This window comes from Acanthochromis polyacanthus, chromosome 5 (genome assembly GCF_021347895.1).
Source record: "Acanthochromis polyacanthus isolate Apoly-LR-REF ecotype Palm Island chromosome 5, KAUST_Apoly_ChrSc, whole genome shotgun sequence".
Classification (NCBI taxonomy): Eukaryota; Metazoa; Chordata; class Actinopteri; family Pomacentridae; genus Acanthochromis; species Acanthochromis polyacanthus.
Window position 1 is genome coordinate 7218422 of NC_067117.1, and position 22488 is coordinate 7240909.

The window sequence follows — 22488 nt, forward strand, 5'->3', positions numbered from 1 at the left end:
AAGAATGCTCCCCGTTGCATCTGTCAGTGTAAAACTAATTGGGATAGTTTTTTGGAGGGATTACGGTCTCTTTGCTTTCTGCCGATGTCATATGACTCCGTGGCTGTTTTCAGTAACAAGTTGTCGTCCATCTTAACAAGCATGAACAGTGGCGGAAGGAAAAATGGCTCGACAACAACTCGGGGAACAATCCTGAGGAACAGATGAAATGAGAGGAAGAAAGGCGAAGAGCAGGCACCCCATTAGGAGCAATTTGAGCTCACCTGGTTTGGCGGGAGGAACTCATGGTTGTTTTCATTCATGTACATGTTGTCACCATCAAACTGTAGTAGAGAGAGAGAAATGAGAAAACAGTTAGGCAGAGGCCGACACATCACAACAGGGATGAAAAAGAGAAATTTCAGTCAGTGAGTGGAGATACAGAAACGGGTGTAGCACGGCGGCCTAATGACTGCAAGTCCTCGGCTTATAGACCTCGATGCTCTGGTGGATGTCAGTAATTACAGTTCATTAGAGACATGTATAATTAGGCCCTGTCAAAGCTTGTGTAACTCACACTCTTCGCCTCAGCCTGCCTTCAGCTCGTGTGCGTCTGCCTATGTGTAAGTGTTTGCACACCTAACTGCTGCGATTCCTTGGGTGTCACAAGGCGACAAAGGCACAACCGAGTGATAATCACAACACTGAGAGCTCAACATTCACACCAACGGCCATCTAGTTAGTCTACCAGCGAGTTCGCCAGTCAATCATTTCAGTACAGCAGATCCATATCCACTAACAAACTTTTCAGTGTTATTTTTAAATCAGTCTTGGAGCATGGATCTAAGGATGGCATTTTGATGTACCAGTTGGTTAATCAATATGGCACTTTTGTTGAGACCAAAACATCTTAATAATTTCAAATTACAGCCAAGAACATAAATCCTACTGACTCTGAGTTTCCTGACTTCTTTTGCTGCTACTTTGAGAATAATATTCACTTCATTACACTCCCATTCGCTTTAGTTATGTTTAGAAAATAATTGGATATTGTTCACTTTGTCGTTTCTTATTATAGGATAGCGTTACTTTTAAACCAACAATTCAGTAAGAAAGTAGAAAAAAACGGGCACGTCATCACACATCAGATGACGCTCTGAAGAAGACGGCTGATGCCACCAAAACATGTCGGCAAGGTAAAACCATACTTTCTGACTGAATTGTCAGTAATGCTATCCTATGTTTAGCAAATGTTTTCATGCTAACATGCTAAGCTAAGATGCTAAACATGATAAACAGTCTACCGTCTTAAGACACCGCTTAAAAATTAATGCTTTATTAATAGTTTTAAAATTAATTTTTTAAAACAATTGAATGTTGTACAGATTTGTTCTGTTTTGTTAAATTACTGATAATAACAGGTAAAATTAGAGAAAAAAATTAAAATTCACATGCTTATCTAAGAAACGGACACAAAAAATCATGTCAGCATTTAATTTTGGTAATTTGTTCTTTTCATTGTTTGACAGAAAGATTGCACTGTTTGTTTAGTTATTTTGTTACTGTATTTAAGGTTAAAATTTTAATTATGTCACTGTTAACTTCACATTTTCTACATGAGTTTTCCACCATTTTTTTAAAAACATTTTTTTCTGGCACCCATGATGCCACGTTTCACTTTTTATTTTAACATTTTATTTTATACATGCTAGCATTGTCCTATTAGCATGTTACTATGCTGATGTGAAGCATTGCTCAGGAAGCCTCACAGATTTTGTAGACTCATGTGTGCACGAAGTACATGCACAAAAGCTGCATCAAAGGCAACAGTGGTGTCATTAAATGACACACAACGGATAAGTCAGCCAGCATGTTGACCCAGAAATTGATCTGCTGTGCCACCTAGTTCTCTAGAAAAGCTACAGGGATTTCCAGGGACCTATTTCACAAAGACAAGTGTTCAAAATGATTTCTGTTAAATAGGCACTTCTCAAGATGTAGGATGCGGGGGTTTTGTTCTGATCTACGTCATTAGTGAAGTGGCACAAGATTTTTCAAGGTGGCATGTAAAACATTCTCATGACAAACTGTCACAACAGACAAAAAAAAAACATGAGAATAAAACCTTGGCTGACAAATACAGAAATTTTATTCATCAGCTGAACTGTCACCCACAAATCCAATCACCCGAATCAGTCGGTGACATGGCTGACCAATCACAACCTAACACTTTTTTCTGACCTTGTCAACCAGCCGCTTGGCTAGCGATAGACCACACACGCTCCACGAGGTGAGAACAGCCTTTAGCTGCTCTGCAGTTTTCCAGAGAATCGAGGACAGGGCAGGCCTGCTAATGTGGAGCTTCAAAACACAGAGCTCAAAAAGCCTAAAGGGGAGGCTTAGGCTAGAAGAAAGGTGACAGTTTGAGGTTATGGCGAGAGGAATAAGAAAGACGAGGCTGTATCCCTGAGCTAATGGGGAAGGAGACAGCGATCTTGTGTAAGTGGGAGGTCAAGTAGGGAAGATACTGTAGGTAAGGGGGGGAAATTGAGAGGGAGAAATAAAAACAGAGCGAGCGCAGAGTATGAATGAGGAAAGAAATGGAGAGGGAGAGGAGGAGGAGGGCTCCGGCAGCAGTGGTGGCAATAGAGCCTGTGGTTGTTGTGGCTGTAGAGTGATTAACACTGGGGTCACAGCCAGAGGCTGCAGCTTGAAACACACAGACGTATAAACACACGTACACACACACACACACACACACACACACACACACACACACACACACACACACACACACACACACACACACACACACACACACACACACACACACACACACTCTCAGAGGCCTCCCCTGCCTCTCTGTCTGACACTATTTGGCACCGACCATTTATGAGAAAACAAAACACACCTCAAGACAGCTAGTGGCGGAGATGAATTACTGTTGCTACTGTAAGGTCAAGTAACGGGATGGATACGTGCCCAAAGAACGCCACTGAAGGTGTTTCTAAAGCTGTGGCCAGGGACTGAAAACGGGACCACAATCATTTTTATAGGCGTGTTTCACCACATGCAATGGACCATATGTTCCAGGGAAGTTCATGCTGTCAGTCATTTAGTAAGATTTCAGTATTTTCTGTTTAAATTATGGCCAAATTCAACTCCAGTAGAGCTTTTCTTCCCTTTTTTTTGTTTCTGTCTTCATACATGACACTTTCAGAGCACCAAACAAACTCCAGTACAAAGGCAATTCTTTGCAACATTATTCAATTTGAAGCCCCAGTTCCATTTTCACGTTATCGTTCAGTCTCTGATGGAAGTGTTACTTCTAGTGCAACGATTTCTATCTGATAGCACTATTAGTTTGCTGGAGGAACAATCACCGCATTCTGCAATGAAAATGAAATCGCTTTCTTTATTGCTCTTGGAAAATGATTTTACATGCTGTCCTAATCACATTGTGCTAGATGTGATGGTGTCTCGCAATAGGTTATTTTCACACCTGCAAACCAGGTCTTGATGAGCAAAACAGGGTGCGTACAAAACAATTATACAGAGTGTCAAAGAGCAAAGTGAAGTCTTCGGCTGTGTGTCTCCTGCACAATGGGAAAGAGTCACTGAGGGCAGAGCTGTTAGAATAATAAACAGGATCTAAATCGAGGGGAAAGGTAAAAATAATTATTTCCGAGCTCTTTGTGGGTAACAACTGGTGAGTTAAGCTCAGTGCACTGTACACATGCTACAACACGGACACAAGAGGTGATCAGAGCTAACAAATCTCTGCATGACCTTAAGAAATGAGAGTTTTACAAGCATGCGTGCCCTTGGTTTGCATGCTGTGCCAAGTGTAGTTTAATGGTCTTATTCCAATCTGGAGTGTGTTAAAAGGAATGATTTAACCTTTTGGGAAATACATTTATTCACTTTCTTGCCTCGAATTAGATGAGAACATCAATACCACTCTCATGTCTGTACAACAAATTAAAAAAAAAAAAAAGAAAGAAGGAAGGAAAATGCTTAAGCCAGCAGGTGATTAGCTTTGCTCAGCTGAGCAGAATACAAGCAGAGAAAAACAGCTTGTGTGACTCTGTCCAAAGGTTAAAAAATCTGCTCATTGACACTTTATCTCATTATATCTGTGTACAAACAGAAAAACAAGAAGTTGTGCTTTTATTACACGCTGTAACTATTTCATGGCCGTTCACACTGTCATCATGCTAAGCTAAGCTAACTCATTGCTGGTTCATTTTACAATAGCAACCTAGATGACAACACAGGGAAAAAATGTTTTGGTTTGTTTTATAAGTCAGATCTGACACACGTATGCAAACTTTAACTTTAACCATGCTTCCCAGTGACGTGTTGTTGACCCTGAATGCCTCTATGTTCAACTAATTTGATGCTTAGCTCGGACCGTTGACCCCTAACCTCTGAGGTCTTTAACTGACATCTGGGGTGCATTTCATCATTTGGAGCACACAGAAAAAGGACAAAAGCTCTGAAATGTGAGTCAATAATGCCAAAAAAATGGACATACCGCACACTATAATAGAGATTTATGATAGAAATTACATTTATTAGCTTAATCTGGAAAATAAAAAATTAGCAGAAACATGTAGAAGATTAAATTATGTGCATATAAACTCTTGGTCTTGTGTGATCTGGTTCCTAATATGCAGATCTTTTATCAGAAGTCATAATGTGTTTGGTGTGAACATATAAGCGGTTGACATATGAGAAAAAGGGAAGGTTTTGTAAGAGAAGGGCGAGCATGTCTCTCTGTGTTTGCTTTCCTGAGGCTTTGAGGTCATTAATCATAGCGGTCAAATCTACAGCAAAACAATTGAGCAAAGGAAAACACAGACAGGGAGAGAGGGTGAGTCGGGGGGGAGGCAGGGAGGAGAGGGAGGGAGGGTGAAGGTGAGAGAGGTGGAAAGCTACAGTGAGATGGAGGAGAGGGGGAGTCATGTCGAGCGAGGGAACGAAGGGGAAGAAATGTTGAGGTAGATTGAAGCTCGAGAAAGAAAAGGGACAAGCAAGGCCCGTACGACTGACGCACTTGACACCAAACTCCTGTTTGCATAGCAGAAATGCAAATACGCAAGAGGGAGAAAGATAGAGAAAGAATAGGAGGGAGAAAATAAAGTGGGAGAGATGCTATAAATAACTTTGGGTTTGTGTAAAGCCAAACCAATGTCAGTTTGATGCAGGAAGTGCAGCACAGTCGTAGAGGTTATAGAACAACAGTTGGCTGGAATGCAGCATATCAGAAATGAAGTTTTCCAAAATCTTCAAATAGTCAAATAGGGACTCAGTTTCATCCACCAATTAAATGATAAGTTTCCTTTGCAAACCTCATACCATATGGGTCAATGTATAATTGCGGGATTTTTTGTAACATTGCGGGATTTTTTGTAACAGTTAGTTTATACTAGTTGGCTTCAATGGAAACGGCTGAACTTTGAATATTTTAATTCTCTGTCATGCTTCAGTCTTATACATAATCTAGTTTGTCTTTAATGCTTTGTATAAATCTGTAAGCACATTTGGAATATCCATGTTTTTGCTTTTGTTTTGGACTTCTGAAAGTATGTTAAGTGCGTATTATAAATTGTATAATAATCGATGCCAGGATTGCTAAAGCCTATACATCATGAGATGAGTTTGAGAAACTCTTGTGATCTTAATTCAGAGTTTTTTGTTACATTTGTGTTCTTTAGTAATGTTGTTTAGGTGCTAAAAGAATATGATTGTACAAAACATCTGGATATGTATTGGTTAAACTTGATTTACTTTATCTAACTACTCACATATTGTGATGAAATAAAACCAATGTAACACTAATCATGTATAAATAAGGTTATGGCAAATTCTTTTGTTTCTCTCCAAGATCAAAAAGTATCTGCCAATATTGAGTACTGACTGGATATCATGGCTTTCTTCAAGCCAGGATTCAAATCTGTATAGCTTCCGTGTTTACAATTCTCTGGGATAAATAAGAGAAGTATTTAAAGTGGATCGATTAAGTCAGCTCGATGCACGATCAACTCCCCGAGGTCACTGTCAGATCAGTTTTGTACCACTTCCATATCCCTCCTATGACGGTTACTTTGCATTCTGTGCTACGGCGCTGCTAACCTGCATTGATCTGGAGGAGAGGGTTTTCTCATAAGGTCGCTGGGAGCCCAGCTGTGCTCTACTGTACGTACTGAATACCAAACCTCAGAACCGGCTACTGCAGCCGGGGATGTTTCAGATTTAAAGAACGATGAGGCAGGAGAGACGTGGAAGAAGAGGACTTAACCCTCCTCCTCGTCTCTTTTCATGGTTACAGCCTGCGCCTCCCCAGTTTTCACCCCAGCGTAACTAATCGCATGTCAGTCAATGTGCCGATGGAAAGAGGCAGCAGTCAAAACACCTGTGTCAGGACTGTGGTCATTAGAGCATTCAATGACTCACTGGCTGGCACGCACACACATATACATACAGACATAACCAAAGCACTGTGAACATGGGGGATGGTGTGTTTAAAGCAGATATGGATTGGCTGTGTGTCTGTGTGGTTATGTCTGCTGCTGCTGCTGCATGTGTATTTCACCTTTATGTGTTGCTAATGCACGTTTGCATAAAACTTCAGCGTGCGCGCATTTTGCTTCAGGCTCAGATAGCATATGTGTGCATATGGCACATTCTCCTTGACGTGTTTGTGTAATGTATCCTGTCCAATAATACACACATTGATCCCAGCGCGATAAAGATAACAAAGTTAGGCCTTCCATAATATTTATTTTCCCATAACAGACCTGCTCAGCCACGCCCAATCATATAACTCCATGCAGATGAAATATGGTCCTCATTACCTTTAAACCTCAACACACAGACACTAGTGAGGTGGAGGGGTTAGACTTGCCCTTCTTTCCCAACTGAAAGAGCACGGAGCAGCTGAGATTTTTAACATTACCATGACAAATACAACGAAACAGGGAGGAGAGAGAGCGAAAGGGGAGAGACAGGGAGACACATGACGACAGACAGTAAAGGGCAGAGCAGACAGAAAGACCAAATTGTGTGTGGGGAAAAAAAAAACACATCAGTTCAATTTGTGCTCGACTGTAAGCTGTGAGCTGAGAGGAGAAATAAAATAAGGCATTTAGCTGGGGATCATGTTAAACCATGCAAGTGAATGAGTCCCCAGAGAAGAGTGTTCCCCCTCTCGCTTATGATGGACTTAATTGCCTCTATCAGTGTTAAGATATAACATTCATCTCAGGTTTATTGCTCGGCTTTATGGTCTTGTCCATCACACTGAGGGGCTTCAAGAGGCAGGCCACTCCTCAATTGGCGCCTTAAAATAATGAGACAGATTACAAAGCAACAAGAGGAAGGGGGAAAAAAATGAAAGAGCATAATTTATGTTTGGAAAATGAGAGCATTTGACAAGAACTCTGGATGAGCAGATCTGATATGTGAGCGAGCCGGCGAGGCAGAAAGGTTCTGATGGTATGCTGGATGGATTACTCTTCGGGTTTCTGGCTTTTTCAAAACGCATGGTTCACCGGGCTAAAGGCACACACATCTCCCCCACCTCTGACCCCCGAAAGCTCTGGGTAGGTGTAGGGTTTCAGATGGCCATACAATCGTACCATTGTGCTCCTGTTAACACAATGAAAACAAAGCTAACACATCGCTGGCATCCACCTCCCCCCCACTCTGCCTAACCTTGACTGCCAGGTGGAGCTCAGATATGGATAATCAAGAGATATAGAAGTCTGACAAATGCTTTCGGCAACGTAAAAAGAAACACGCTCAATATTAGGTCCGCATGCACCAAACAGCTAAGAATATTGAACATATAATCAGAACTTGACGTGCTTCTGGAGCAACATGACATTGACATAACATTTCATTTCTTTAAGATGTGGTTCTGATCACCTAAAACAGGCTGCTTCTCATCACATGCGGGCTCGAGAACCATGTCTGCTTGTTCCATTAAATCTATTAAATCCACTTGCATTATATCATAGTGCTTACCACACAATAGGAGCCTTTCAAGGGCAGTCCCAGAGGAAGCCAACAAAGGGCCCTCTCTTTCAGGGACTAGTCAAGTAATTCAGAAAAAGCCAAACACAATTTTTGTGTGCGCGGATCTTCTCCACCAGACCCACAAGCCGCAATTCCACGAAGTCAAGGAAAAGGCTGTCAGAAAAGAGGAAGAGAGAAGAAAAAAAGAGCGCAACAAGATATCTGTTTTTACTCACAATCGCCTTATTTGAAAAGATACAAAGCCCGGTGAAGTGTTCTTCCATAAAATAATGAGCCTCTAGAGCAGAAAAGGCACAGACCTGGAAAGAAATGCTGCCGAGAGCAAATGAAACCTGATGATGTTCATTAATAGACCAGCAAATACATTTATTTGCATCCGCTATTGTTACATTCACCACAGAAGTAATGTTTTCAGTTCTGTTTGTCTCTCACACTAACCTCATCTTCACACAAGAGAGTAGATATTAGGTGACACCACAAAGCCGGCAGCATCCTTTAACATCAAAGTTTTTGAAATTCTGGCTTTCTGTACTATCAGCTGTGGTATGGCTAAGTTTAAGAATAGATCGTGACCATAGAAAATAAACAGGGCTAAACCACTGAAACACTTGGTTAAGATGAATCCTAATTGCAGGTCTGTGATGGTACACAAACTTCAGTCTGTTGTACAAAAGTCAGCTGCGTTCCACCCTGAGCTTTCTACACCACTGCACCAACAGCACTCTATTTTCAGCACTGGCTCTGAACACTGGCTTATCATATGGTGCAAAATCGTCCAATATGGATGTAATTCCTTTGGATACCAGGCAAGTCTGTCTATCTGTTAAATTCCCTGGAAATGCTTAATGTTGCTTTACACAACTGCCATGTGGCCATTTGGTAGTACGCTACAATTACAAATTATGAGATGATTTAAAACAAAATGATTCCTTATTTTGATCATTTTTCAAGCCAAAAAAATTGCCAAAGACTCACTGGTTTCTTTTTTTAATGTAATGAAGCTATAATTCAGGGGTCATGAGTTGTTACATCGGGATGGGATTTACACTACCATTTAAAAGTATGGGGTCACTATTTTTCAAAGAAAGCATATTTTTAAATCAAGACAACATTAAATGAATCAGAAATCCAGTCTAGACATTCTCCATAGGGGTACAGAGGAACATTTCCAGCAACCATCACTCCTGTGTTCTAATGCTACATTGTGTTAGCTAATAGTGTTGAAAGGCTAACTGATGATTAGAAAACCCTTGTACAATTATGTTAGCACATGAAAAAAGTGTGAGGTTTTCATGGAAAACATGAAATTGTCTGGGTGACCCAAAACTTTTGAACTGTAGTGTATGCATTCTCCAAAAAATTATCGGTCTTTTCTCAGTCAGCATGATTTCCTTTCGCTGTGATACTTGATGCAGACTTAGATGCAAAAATTTCCCATTAAAACAAATTCTCAGCATCTTGTCGTGGAGGCTGGCAGATGTAAGTGCTCCCTGAATACTATTTAGTGAAGAAGAACTGGAGCAATTTTGATTAAAAACCTGCACACTCTTTATGTTTTGCAGACAATGACATTTCTGAGTCTCTCCATTCAAATCACAATTACAGCCTTGCTTCCCCCTGCAGCACTGAAGCATAACTTCAGCTGCTCAAGAACTGTTTTCCCAAGAAACCAACCTGGTGTGCACAAGTACAGTCATTTGGAATTTGAAAACACACAATATAGCACCACTAGGAGAGGGAGAAAAAAGCCTTCTTTCTGTATTTTGTAACTCACCATATATTTAAATCTAAATACAGCATCCAGCAGCATCTACTTCTGTCAATGGGGCTCAAAATAATTCACTGTTCTTTCATTCACTGCCATGCTGACTCCACATCCAGCCTATGCCACTAGCATTCAGGCAGAATTTTCTATTACCAATCTAATTGCACATTCCACCCTGACAAGAGCTCATTAAACCTTAATTATACACATGTTGTTTTCTACAAACATCTCCATTTGGGTCTCTCTGCCTTGTAATTGTTCAGCAGGGACAACCAGTTGAGATTTTGCAGATTGAGAGCAGAAGAGGAGCGAGAGCGAGGAAAAGAGAGAGGGAGGAAAAGAGAGGTGAAGGGAAACGAGAGAGAGAGAGAAGGAAGAGAAAGAAGAAAAAAAATACCAGAGAGAGAGAAAGAGAGGAGTGTCTGGAAGTAGGTCATGCCTCTCCATAAACAAGGCATGGTTTCTAAAATAATATACCCATCCAGTGGAAGTAATGCCAAACAACTGAGCGAATGTGGAGCTCATGTAATATTTACAGAGCACTAATACATAGATGGCAGGTCTTTTTCTCAGCGCCCCCGCCCCCCCCTTTTCCAAAGCCAGAGGTTTCTCTTTTTTTCATCTGCTTTTTTTTTTCTCCCCCTCTTGCCATTTGAATTTCAGAGAAAGCCAACTACACTGATATATCTGGCAGGGAGGGGGATTGGCGAGTGTTAAGATGTTGAGTTTCCCTTACTTTCTTTCTCCCTTCTTTTCTGCCTCTCCTATCTGTTAACCCACCACCACCCCCATCACCACCACTCTCTACATCGTTCTCTCCACATTGGCTTTGGCTGTGATGTTTTTCACACATTTGTTACATTTTAGCGAGGGAAAGTGGGCCTTAATCCAGACTCTTTGAGGCATGGGCGATGATATTACTGTGGAGAATCGGCCTTTTAAAGACTTCTTTAAACTCCAGCTGGTGCTGTAAGGTCACCGAGCACTTGTTCGACGTCGAGCCCAGCATGATGCTTCTGGGCTCAGGACTAACTGGCTTTGTCAACTCCAGGCCCGGGCTCTCTGGGCTTTTGACGGTGCCTGGCAATGCTGCTGCAAGAGGGAAAGGATTGTATAGAAGCGCCACTTCAGCATGTTTACAGGACCAAATCCTGTGAGGAAAAATACTATCTGCTGATTATTATGGTTGATATGCGGGAGATTTGTGGGAGCCTACCTGGTTTGGCAACTAGAGGGAAATGGTGCTTACTTTGAAACAAACAGAAAACATGGACAGTAGATTAAAATCCTGTTACCCTCCAGAGGATTTCTGACTCACGAAAATGAATGATTTTTTTATTGTGGCTGAACAAAAGCAATTGTAATCATCGTGTCTGTGGAATACAATATATTTTTGCTATTACATCCAATTATACTTTAAAACATATACGCAAGAGGGAAACTGTATCAACAGCTAATTATACGCTTTAACTGCACTACAAGACAGGGACATTATTCAACATTAAACGCTCATGATATCATGTAAACTTGTAGGTAATTAGACAAGTCTAGGGGCTGCACAGTGGATGGTGGGTAGCACTGTCGCCTTGCAGCTAGAAGATCCCTGGTTTGTGTCCCGGCCTTACAGGGATCTTTCTGCATGGAGTTTGCATGTTCTCCCTGTGCATGAGTGGGTTTTCTAAGGGTTCTCTGATTTCCTTCCAGTCGAAAAACATGCGGAGGTTAACTGGTAACTCTAAATTGTCTGTAGGTGTGAATACAAGTGTGCTTGTTTGTCTGTATATGTAGCCCAGCGATAGATTGGTCGCTGGGATAGGCTCCAGCCCCTCTGAGACCCTAATGACGACTAAGCGGTGTATAGATAATAGATGGATGGATGGATGGACTAGACTAATCATTAAAGCAAAATTGACACACATTCAATTTGTGCATCATCTAAAATTTGAAGATTTACTGCATTTTTCTACTTTATTTAACTGAATTTTGGTTTTGGCCTGCTGGTCAGACAAAACAAGCCATTTCAACACATCAGACACAGCTATTCAGTTTGGTGTATGTTACTTTTTTATGACATTTTACAACAGCAAAAAAAAAAAAAAATCATTAAAAAAAATCCCTTAACCAACAGTTAATGAGTCATCAATTCACTGTTAAATGAATAAAATACAGTGGATTTTTCCAAAACAGGATTTACCAACTGACACTTAATTTAAAAAAATATCATTTTGGGAATTTGATTAACGGATAAGACACCAATTTACTAAGTTATAAATGAAATTGAAATTGCTACAACAATTTAATAATCCAGAGTATCAAACACAGCAAACAAGCTGCAGTTTTCTACAGTAAAAAACAAGTAATGGTATTAATGTCTTCAAAGTGGTCTGATATCACAGTAATCCTCATATCTGATCTACATGATCGAGCGACTTATTCACTGTAGTTAACATTAATCCAGCTGTTGGAAACAGCTGAAGCAGATGTCTACAAATACAGTCACAGCAACTTTATCAGTCCAAGAAATCATTCTGTTTTTACAGCCATCTCTAAAGTGTATTTATATTCAGCATCACTGATACACTTCATCACTTAAATTTGAAGGTTGTTAGAGGTGTGTAATCAGAGTCCTGCTGCTCCTGAACTTTAGCGACTACAGCTTGTCTCTACTAACAGACACTAAGTCTATGTTAGCGTTTGGAAATCCTAGTTCACCATTAGCATAAACCTCAGGTAGCTACGCAAACCAAACAGCAAGCAGACACCTTTATGATGTGGACTTTATCAATTCAGCTACCACAGTGAGCAGGCAGACAGCAGGAAGGGGCGTTTGTTTAAAGCAGTTGGTCAGCAAACACACCTGTAACTCCATTTCATTTAACGTTAGGAGACTCCACCTGGTGGTGCAAGCAGGCACCGCAGAAAATCTACATTTTCTGACATGCATGCCCGTTCCCTTCTGCTTTAATGTTCAAAATGTTTTCAGCCAATTAAATTATCAATTTGAATTTTCTGAATAATGCTTAAACATTACTGCACTGATTATTTCTGGGTTTACAAAACACCCTCTTTAACAAATGATATAAGTTATTATGCTTTTATACAGTGTTTATGTTGATTACTTTCTAAAATCAGATGCTTTTGTCAATCTGTGATGGCATGAAATGAGATGTCTATCACAGACCACATGGTGTCACCGCCACTTAGCACCCAAAAAGCAATAAGTGTCCACGCTGAGCCTCTCAGTCATCGCTGGGGACCATCTCAGCCTGTCACTGTTGACACTTCCTGTATGCATCATTGATACCCACCCAACAGCAGAAAATAAATGGCCTGCCTTCAGATCCCCTCCTGCTTTGCAATATGCAATATTACAATTATCCTGGCAATGTACTTTTTTTTTTTTTTAGTATTTACAGCAGGCATTTGTTTTGTGTCTGTTTTGTTTGTTTATTCAGTTGGTTAGTTAAAATATTCCATTCTTAGCACAATTACAGTGGAACATCACTCAGTTCTCGCTAACATCAAACACGCTCACTGTACGGTGTGATGTGAGCCATGTCAAGATAAACAAACATGACGAATTAAACAGGAAAATGACTCACTCTTATTATCCCCCCAAAATAAATCAGGAAAACACTAATTATAACAACCTGGGCCTGATCCTGACTGATTCACCCCTGCTCTCAGGCTTTGTGTGTGTGTGTGTGTGTGTGTGTGTGTGTGTGTGTGTGTGTGTGTGTGTGTGTGTGTGTGTGTGTGTGTGTGTCACATTCTTCTCCTGCTGCTGCCTTAATAGGCAGTCTCTTAGATATTCGCTACAGAATAGCGCTCATGCAATATTAATATCACACCAAAATATGGAAGCCGGAGCCCCCACTCCATCTCTCACTCCCTACATAATTGACTATGCAAGGCTCCAAATCAGCTTGGAAAAAGAGAAAAAGACACAGAGAGAGACAAAGCAGCAAGGAGAGCGGAGGAGAGAAAGAGACGTGGAAACCAGGAGAAAGAGACGCTGAAAGAGAGAAACAGAGGGAGTCCTGAAACGATCCTGTCATCTCTGCGTTACAGCAAATTCTGAACCTTCACCCAATGTACCACCGTCAAGGCAGCGGAGGTAAAACAACAACAACAATAACAACAACTACAACGGTAGCTCAAACAGTTTGACTCCCTCCAAAGAAAACAGTGATGCTAATCCAACCTGAGCTGAACAACTCTCCACTCAAACAGGGGTTTTACGGCATCACTTCAAACACTCATTGTGTTTTGGTATTTCTTTTCGTTGTATAAATTACAGTAGTTTCATGACAATAAAACTTAAACTAGAGCAGATTAACCCAGCCATGCAATCAGCAGGTATGAGTTGACCTTTTAAAGTCTCACCAAAGAGTCAGTTATTACAAAAACTGTGCACTGTTCAAACCCACTTTTGCGTGAAACTCTCACAAAGTAGAAGACGCACATAAAACGATGTACTAGACACCTTCAAGGCAAGCTAGGATGAGACAAAATAATACTTTATTAATCCCAAAGGATTATCTTGAGCCAGATATTGCTCCAAAAATAATAAATGCAGTGCTTACCTGAATAGCAAAAAGATACAAGTGTGATACACAAGCAGGAATAAAAATAACCAAGGCCAAATAAAACTAGAATAGAAAAAAGTACGAAGTAATACTAGCAATTTGAAGCTACCTTGACTTGTCTTACAGCACAAATCAACAATATTCAGTACTACACAAGAATATTTTTCTTTGCAAATTCAAGGTATGTAACCTTTAGGAGTTATGGATTGCTTTTGGCAGCATGCAGCTTCATTTTATGAGTGGGTCCTCCTTTTATCCATTCTCTTGTACGCACATTAGCACATGTATGCACACACACAAGCATAAGTCTGACGCAACGCACATTCCTGCCAATGGTTTCACACTATTCCGCTAATCTATACGTAGTGGTAATGTGCCCAGATATGCAACGACGTGCCAGCAAATGCAAAGGAAAGAAGACGCCTGCAAGCTAGTAAGCAGCACACATGTAAACAAAGCAGGTTTCAGAATACTGAAAAGAGTCAGCCTTGCAAATGTTCTATGATGAAGAAAATGCATTCAGCACATTTTTTAACCTCAAGGATGCACAGTGTTTGGTGAGACAACACTGAAACAGAAACTTTGTTTTGTTTTTTTCAGTAGGAAAAGCTCTGCAGGGCGTCTTTAAGGGAAAAACAGTGAAAACAGAACAGCCTGACCTGCATGTTGGATGGCAGGATAACATCTACCCAACACCTTTCCAATGTCAGACGGGGAGTGTCTGTAGCAACTCTTTTTGTAAAAGCTAAGAATCTGACACTGACACCCACTTCACTCTGTCACTGGCCAGCTGTGCAAATGTCAGAGAGGTCTCAGGTATTGTGCTTTGATTTCTAGCTGTCATTTTTCATCTGTTGCGCAACTATCTGTGGCACTTTTAATGTGAACAACTCAGTGCAACACTATGAACGCCTCCCTGGAGGAAAACATGTGCTGTCATTCCTCATTTTTTTTAACAGTGTCACATCTCTCTGTCTCTCTATCACGGCCATTTTTTTTTTAACTTTCATGCCCGTTTGGAACAACTCTTAACACTTCTGATTTCCAACGTGGTCCCAAAGAACATGTTCAGAACTGGTCCAGAGAGGCCATAACCTCGACCTCACCCTCTCTGAAACCTAATTTTCCTCAGAGGAAGTCGGTAAGGGAGTCGAAAAGGTTCTACCTCCCGGCCCGATGGTATATGCTGCATAAGTGGACATTATGCAGCACACGCAAAGAGCAATGCAATAAAGTGTAAATTCTATTGTACGGCCAGAGACTCGGTTCAAAGCCACAAATACAAAAAAAAAAATAAATCCATTCTGGTCGTGTACATGCAGAGATGACAAGATCCCTGTAGAGCACAAGGAGGGGGTCACGCCCTCTGCACTGAGCATTTAAAACAGAAGAAGAAAAAACGAACTGTAGGCATTTAGAGCCGTAATAGATGTTGAAAGAAAGAAAAAGAAAAAAGGGCCGTGGGGGGGGGCAGAGCCAGTGGGTGGAGGGGAGGAGGAGGAGGAGGAGGAGGTGGGCAGTGCACCTTGACAGGAAGCATAGAGGTGAAGAGCAGGAGTTGGAGGTTAGTTTGACAGAGAGAAAAAGAAGTGGCGGCGGCGGTGGTAGTGGGGAGGGGTGAGGGAAAGGGAGGGGAGGGGAGGAGGTGGAGGGGGGGGAGTTGCTGCGGAAGTGCCAAGCCCACTTTTAACTGAACCGAGGGGTTGGCAAGAGGTGGTGGTGAGGGTGGTGGTGAGGGAGGAGGGGACAGAGATAGAGATCAGAGTGGGGGGGAATAAAAGGGGTGTGTAAAGGGGAAGGAAGAGGGGAGGAAGGAGAGGATAGGTGGGGAGGGGGGGGGTGAGGGAGGGGGGGTAAGGGGGGTGGGGGCAGGGACCTACTGCACCTTGACACTTGCTCTCACCGCAGCACCTGATAAGTGCAATGGAAAAACGTCTGGTTTCCTCCTGCATGTTAAGTGGTTTGTATTCTGCTCCTCTCCATGCAGCCTGTAGCTACAGTCTGCTACTGTACTGACGCTACACCCAGGTAATAACAGACAAACGGAAATGACAGAAAGGCAAGGGTGAGGGAGGGAAGGAGGGGTGAAAAAAATAGCACATATTGTCTCCTTTTGTGATGTGTGTCTAATCTGCACGGGAGATGTCATCTTTTAAGTCGAAAAATAAAATAAAAACAGGCAGTTTGGACACGTTCTTCCCCTTGCGTTAATGTTTATCCGCAACTTTGCGCATGTTCATTTCACTACTTGCATGGAGATTTAGGTGCGGGCTTTAATTTGCACAACAGAGGGTCAGATGAAAGTGGATATATTTCTTTACTTCCTCACGCATGTCCTGACAAGGAGCTCATTCCCATGATTTGTAAGTGGGTCTCTCCACTGAAAAGCATTAACAATATTCACTTTAGATAACGTATGATTCCAGGCCCTGGGAGAGGATGGGTTTCTTAGAAATGCTTTGTTAGCACTCTCCCCCCTTGATAAATGATTTAGGACATGTGGCCTGAGACATCAATACAATCTCTGTTGTAATTAAAAAAGGTGCGCACCAACAATATTACACAGCTTTCGCTTTGTCTGTCTCTCTTTCTCTCTTTCTCTCTCCCTCTCTCTCTCACTCTGTCTCCCCCTCTCTCCCTCACTCACCCACTCTTCCTCTCGTTGAGCCCCGGAGCAGTGAAGAGATAATTCAAAAAGCACTTGCATGGAGTGAAACATGAAAAAGGGGGACGTATGAAATTAAATTCTCTCTTTTCGCTCCATTGTTCTTTCATTTTCTCTCCTTTGTTACATAAATGCATAAAAGCAAGGCAAGCTAGATTCTAATTATGATTTTCACAATACTAAAAGATTTTTTTTATTAAAAAAATGAAAGAAAGGTTTCACAAACAAAGTAGACTGACTGTTCCAGCACTTTGTCAAAGTCAAAGTACTGCGAGTGCTGCATCACTTAACTTCAATAAACTTAATCTTTTCCTCTTTCCATGCGTCCCCTCATGAAGACTTATATAATAAAATAACTGAAAATGAGACTTTGATGTCCAAATACAGCTGCTTTACAACAAAAGATATAGGGGGAAAAAAAGGAAAAATCACCAAATATTTTAACTTTTATACTTAATCAACATTCGCCCGTCCTTTCTTTCCACCTAAATCAGGTCTGAAGCAGCAGCATTTCATCCAGAAAGCCACTGCCTGTCTTTGTTCTGTGTGAGCGTAGTAGGAGGCGGTTGGTTGGCCTATCACCTGCAGCAGCACGCTTTGAGAAGCTACCAGGCAGATACCACACAAACCACCAAGTCAGACGGGTGTTTTACTGGGAGTCTTGTGGTGGCCAAAGATGGTTTGGGGAGAGAGGACTGTTGGGGTTAGTTTTAACATTCGGTGGAGACAAAGGGTGAGGAGGAAGTCGGATTAAACGAGGATTAAGTTTGAAACGAGGTTGAATTTGGAGTTTGCTGACTCAAGAGTTCCCCAACTAAAACTTTCAACTGTTTGGAGCTTTTGCTGTGCAGATGAGGGACGGTTCTCCTCACTGTAGGGGTAAATGTGGCATGTAGATATGGATGACACCAGGGGTGAGGAAGCAGGGGTGAAGGGGGGAGGAGGGATGAATCTTACCCCAGTAGAGGGCAGTCTCTTGCCGTCAGGGTTTGGGCGCATGGGCAGGGAACTGTAGAGCCTCACACCTCGATCTGCAGCACCGTATCTGCTCTGGAGGGGCGAAGAGAGAAAGATTTTAAGCATATTTTCTTCATTTGACAGACCAACATTGTAGAAAAATGAATGAAAAGGTCCAGATTTGGATTCAACGTCTTTAAAACAAACTTAGTTTCGAAGTTGCTCATCCGAAAAGCAGGCATCGTACACAGCAGTCACTATGCATACTCATTTTGTTTACCAGTGTTAGTTTCATAAATTTCCACCAAGTCACAAAGCCTGCACATGGGCTGCCATGTTAAATCACATCACCTCATGGTGATGTACCACACATAATAACTGGATAAGATTGGCTCATGCAGCGGCACTAATGGCACTAAGCTGTTGTGTTTGGTAGCCAGAGTTCCTGTGCGCAGCTCTCCTCGACTGACTCCATCTTTCTATACATTACACAGCTGATAATTACAGTGTAGTGGGTTCTAAGCCTGCTAGCTCCTCCCTGCACTTCCCCATGTGGGTTTCACATGTATAGCATGACCTAAAGGAGTGGTGGAAAAGCCCTCAGTGCTGTGGGGGGCTAATGATTTGCAAAAAGTGGTCCTTGCCAGGGAGAGACAGTGTAGCTCAGTGGGATTCACACTGCTACAGCCACAGCATGGGCACCTCCCAGGATTTACGTCACATCTCACGTACTTTATCTCACTCTTTGTCTTCATCTTTCTCCTCACTCTCAGCTGTACCTCGCTGCACATCTGTGATTGCTTGATATTCTGTTGTTCTCATATTAACATCTCTCCTCTGTAACATCTGGTCAACAGTTTGCATGTGGTTTCAGTCGTCTGATTTGTGCAGCGATAACCTATTTACTGTGTGTGTGTGTGTGTGTGTTTTAATTGATCAAATGAGCTACATCTTTTGCTCTCTTGTGCTCAAGAGTCTGGTTTAGCGTCTGAGTGCTGCCTTCTGTCAAAATAAAAGCTGCGACTGGTGATGTGGAAACTGCTTTCTCATAAATAAGAGGATAAAACATGAATTCGTGTTTGGAAGTGACTGCGGCTGCTTCCTGCTATGTATAGTGCATAATGACTTTGCCACACTCGATCCATACAGTCTGCTAATGAGAATATGATGCAGATTGTTGAGGGAGAAAAAAAAACACAGTGCTGCAATTTGGAACAAATGTCACATTATCTCTGCCTCACATACTTACTCTTTTACTTGGGTTCTTCGTTTTAGGGTAAAAAACACCCACATGCAATCACACAGACACGAATACATTTCAGGGCAGGGCCTCGGATTGCTATGCAGCGAGACATGCAGTATTTAACTATATTTAACAACTGAGTGACAGAACATCAATGAAACTAAGCAAAACTGGCCCTGCCTTTCGCTTCCAATTGCTCACATGACGAAGACAAATAAGCATCCAGCGCACAAATGAGTAGGCCGAGCTTTAACAGTGCAACACCATAAACACACCTTTGCAGATTGTGTTTATGGGCCTAAATGCTGAGAGAATACCACACAGTGAAACCCACATAGCAATGTATGCAAAAGCTCGTGTAACGTGCAACATGTGAGATACAGTCAAGCAATAGCAGCCGCAAAGAGAATGATTTATACCCTATGAGTAACATTCCACATAGATCAGTGAACAGTATGTGTTTGCAGTATGCTGATCTAATGGCGTGGGCCCTATCACACACTGTACACAGTGCAGGTTATCCCCCCAGTGAGAATACTTGCTGCGTAAGGTTTTGATTTCCTGTGCTCATTATGAAAGGTAGAAACAGATGAGTGGACAGCTGTGGCCATCTTGTCGATGTGGTTTGCATAACGATGACGCAGCATTATTAAATATAATGCTGCACCGTTCTGACAACAACAATGGAAAAAAACAGCGAAAACAGACACTTTATAAAGTGACCTAATGTGTCTCCTATGTCCATAATGAACTAGTCAGTTAAAACTAGGGCTAAACATTTAATTTGAATCCAAATAGCAAATCGAAACAATGGAATTAGCGAATCCCAAAGGCTGAAAGTTAGCATCTATGTTATGCAGTGCAGCTGACAGAGGATTTAAACTGTCATGTCAATGGTTTCACAAATTCATGCCGTCCTCCATGTGTGACAGTCACACTTTAGATGGTGTGGTGACACTTCATCGCATGTTTTAAATCTGTAACACAGAGAATATTCAACTGAAGCTTGACTTTGAAAAAGAAATCTATATCGCAAATCATTGTTCAGCCCTGTATAATTCTAGGCAAAAAACCAAAACAAACAGTAACGTGACCTGATGTGTTGTCTTAAACATCCTCTAGTCTGACATTTCTTTTTTTGCCAGCCCTGCAGAGCAGCTACTGTACGCTAACTCCATCCCTAAATGGAGACTTTTTCTTTTGAGGCTTGTTAGGTAGCTTGCCAGCATCACAGCTAAATGAATGCCTCGCAGAATTGCTGCTTTAGCCAGCGAAGGAGCCACAGTAAGTGAATGTTTGATATTTCTCCAGTGTGCCAGGCTAATCTGGCCCTGTGGCATGCCATTACGGGGCTAATAACAGCTGTCTGCGGCCTGGAGGGGACACAAGCAGGCCTGGCTGTGCTAACTGGCCCTGACAGACTCATTAGGAGTGCTGGCACCCAGAACAGCAACAGCCAAACTCCTCACATTTCCTCGCTGGCTCACAACAGTTTGCAAGTGCAAGAAGCATTGTTCTCTACACTTGTTCTCTGACACCTTTCTTTTGTTTTCTAGTCCTCACTTCAGAGGCTCTCGCCCTCGTCACCTCTCTCTCACTTTTTGGCTGGCATTGGAGTTGCTGCGATATTTCTACCAAACCAGATGCTGCCAGCCATTTACCATCTCTACTCGACATCATGTTGAGTCTAACCTCTTATTCTTCTTTTTTTTTTTTTTTAAATCCTGCACACCCACACTCTAGTTCAGACCAAAATAGAGCAGAAGGCAGAGCTCAGTTTTTAGTTTTTCCTTTTTTTTTGTTCATGCCTTTGCAATCTTCACAGAAAAACAAAAGGTAAATAAATGAATCTGTAAACAAGTAACTGACGTCGATTTCTAACTTTTTTGTGATCAGCCACAGGAAGATGCTGCACCACACCAGGAAGAGGCTGGCGTCCTCTGAACTTTGCGTTAGTTACTCTATCTAGGCCTGTTTGAGGACAAGAGGGACTTCCCCAGGCAGACAGCAAAAGCAAACATTGTCCTGTCGCTTAGCAGGGCTGAGCCAATCAGCACGAGCATAGCAGGCTGACAATAAACACAAAAAAGCCAATGACGGTGCTCTGGATGTGGAACCATTAACAATAGGGGGAGGATATGCATTCTCACATGAGTGCAAGCAAACTTTAATGCCTGCAAACTGATTTACATGATTACTCTGATGATGTCAGTTTCAGAATCATGTTACTAATATTAATACGAAACAATGAAAATATCCACGAGCACGTTATTTAATTGAGGTCAAGTTAAAGTTTTCACAGATAAAAATAAACTGCGGCAATTTTTTCTTTCTGCATGTTTTTTTGGATATATATATATATATATATATATATATATATATATACATATATACATATATATTCAAATTAAATTGTCACTGCTATTGTCATCATCAATAATACCATAAGGCTTATTGTTCAGCTGAAAAACAGCTAAACTTAGCTATATCTTTATTACATGAAGTTAGCACATGCTATGTTTTTATGCAAAATTAGGAAAAGACTGTAATGGCTAATATTTTCATCTTATTTGCTTATTCTCAGTAGACGATACAACCCCAGTATCTCTGCTCTATTATGAAACAGACATGAATTATCTTTATCTTCTCTACAAAGCTTATGCACTGCAATACATTTTCTCATTAGATGTCAACACTGGCTTTCCCTTTTTATAGGCCAGGCTGTTGGGGCACCGTAAAGCCAAAGGCGCAGCTGTGGGGGTTTAGTTACCTGTAATGTTAGCTGTTGCATGTTATATTATTTACGCAGATCTGGACTTAATGGAACACATGTGCGTCTGAAACCGACATTCTTCCCAGATTAGCTGAAAGCCCGCACACATCAGACTCTACTGATGAGAGGAATGCAAGGCCCAGACGGGCTTATGGGGGAAACCCTATCACTCATCTATGGTATACAGTACTCACAATGTATGCACAAACACGCACAAGCACTACTGCATGCACACACATTCTGTATTTATACATTACGGAGGCAGTGCTTCATAGTGTATGTACAGTATGCACTCCACAATGCGCGCACACTGACATCAGCAGATCAATAATACAAACTCTTTCCTTATAGCCTTTATGTAATTCACTTCTCCCTTTAACATTTCGGATATTCTGCTGATAAAACGTGCAAATCTGTCAAATCAGCTGCACAAACATAATATCAGTCAGCTCTGGTGGTCTAACAGTCAGTAAC

At 41.6% G+C, this 22488-nt stretch overlaps 1 protein-coding gene across 1 annotated transcript in view; it reads right to left on the reverse strand.

The window, feature by feature from the left end:
• tox2 (TOX high mobility group box family member 2) overlaps positions 1-22488 on the reverse strand; it is a 93465-nt gene that overhangs the window by 43880 nt on the left and 27097 nt on the right. The window contains 2 exon segments of the mRNA XM_022200989.2: positions 264-323; positions 17999-18091. Of these exon segments, the coding sequence (XP_022056681.2) occupies positions 264-323; positions 17999-18091 (153 nt within the window).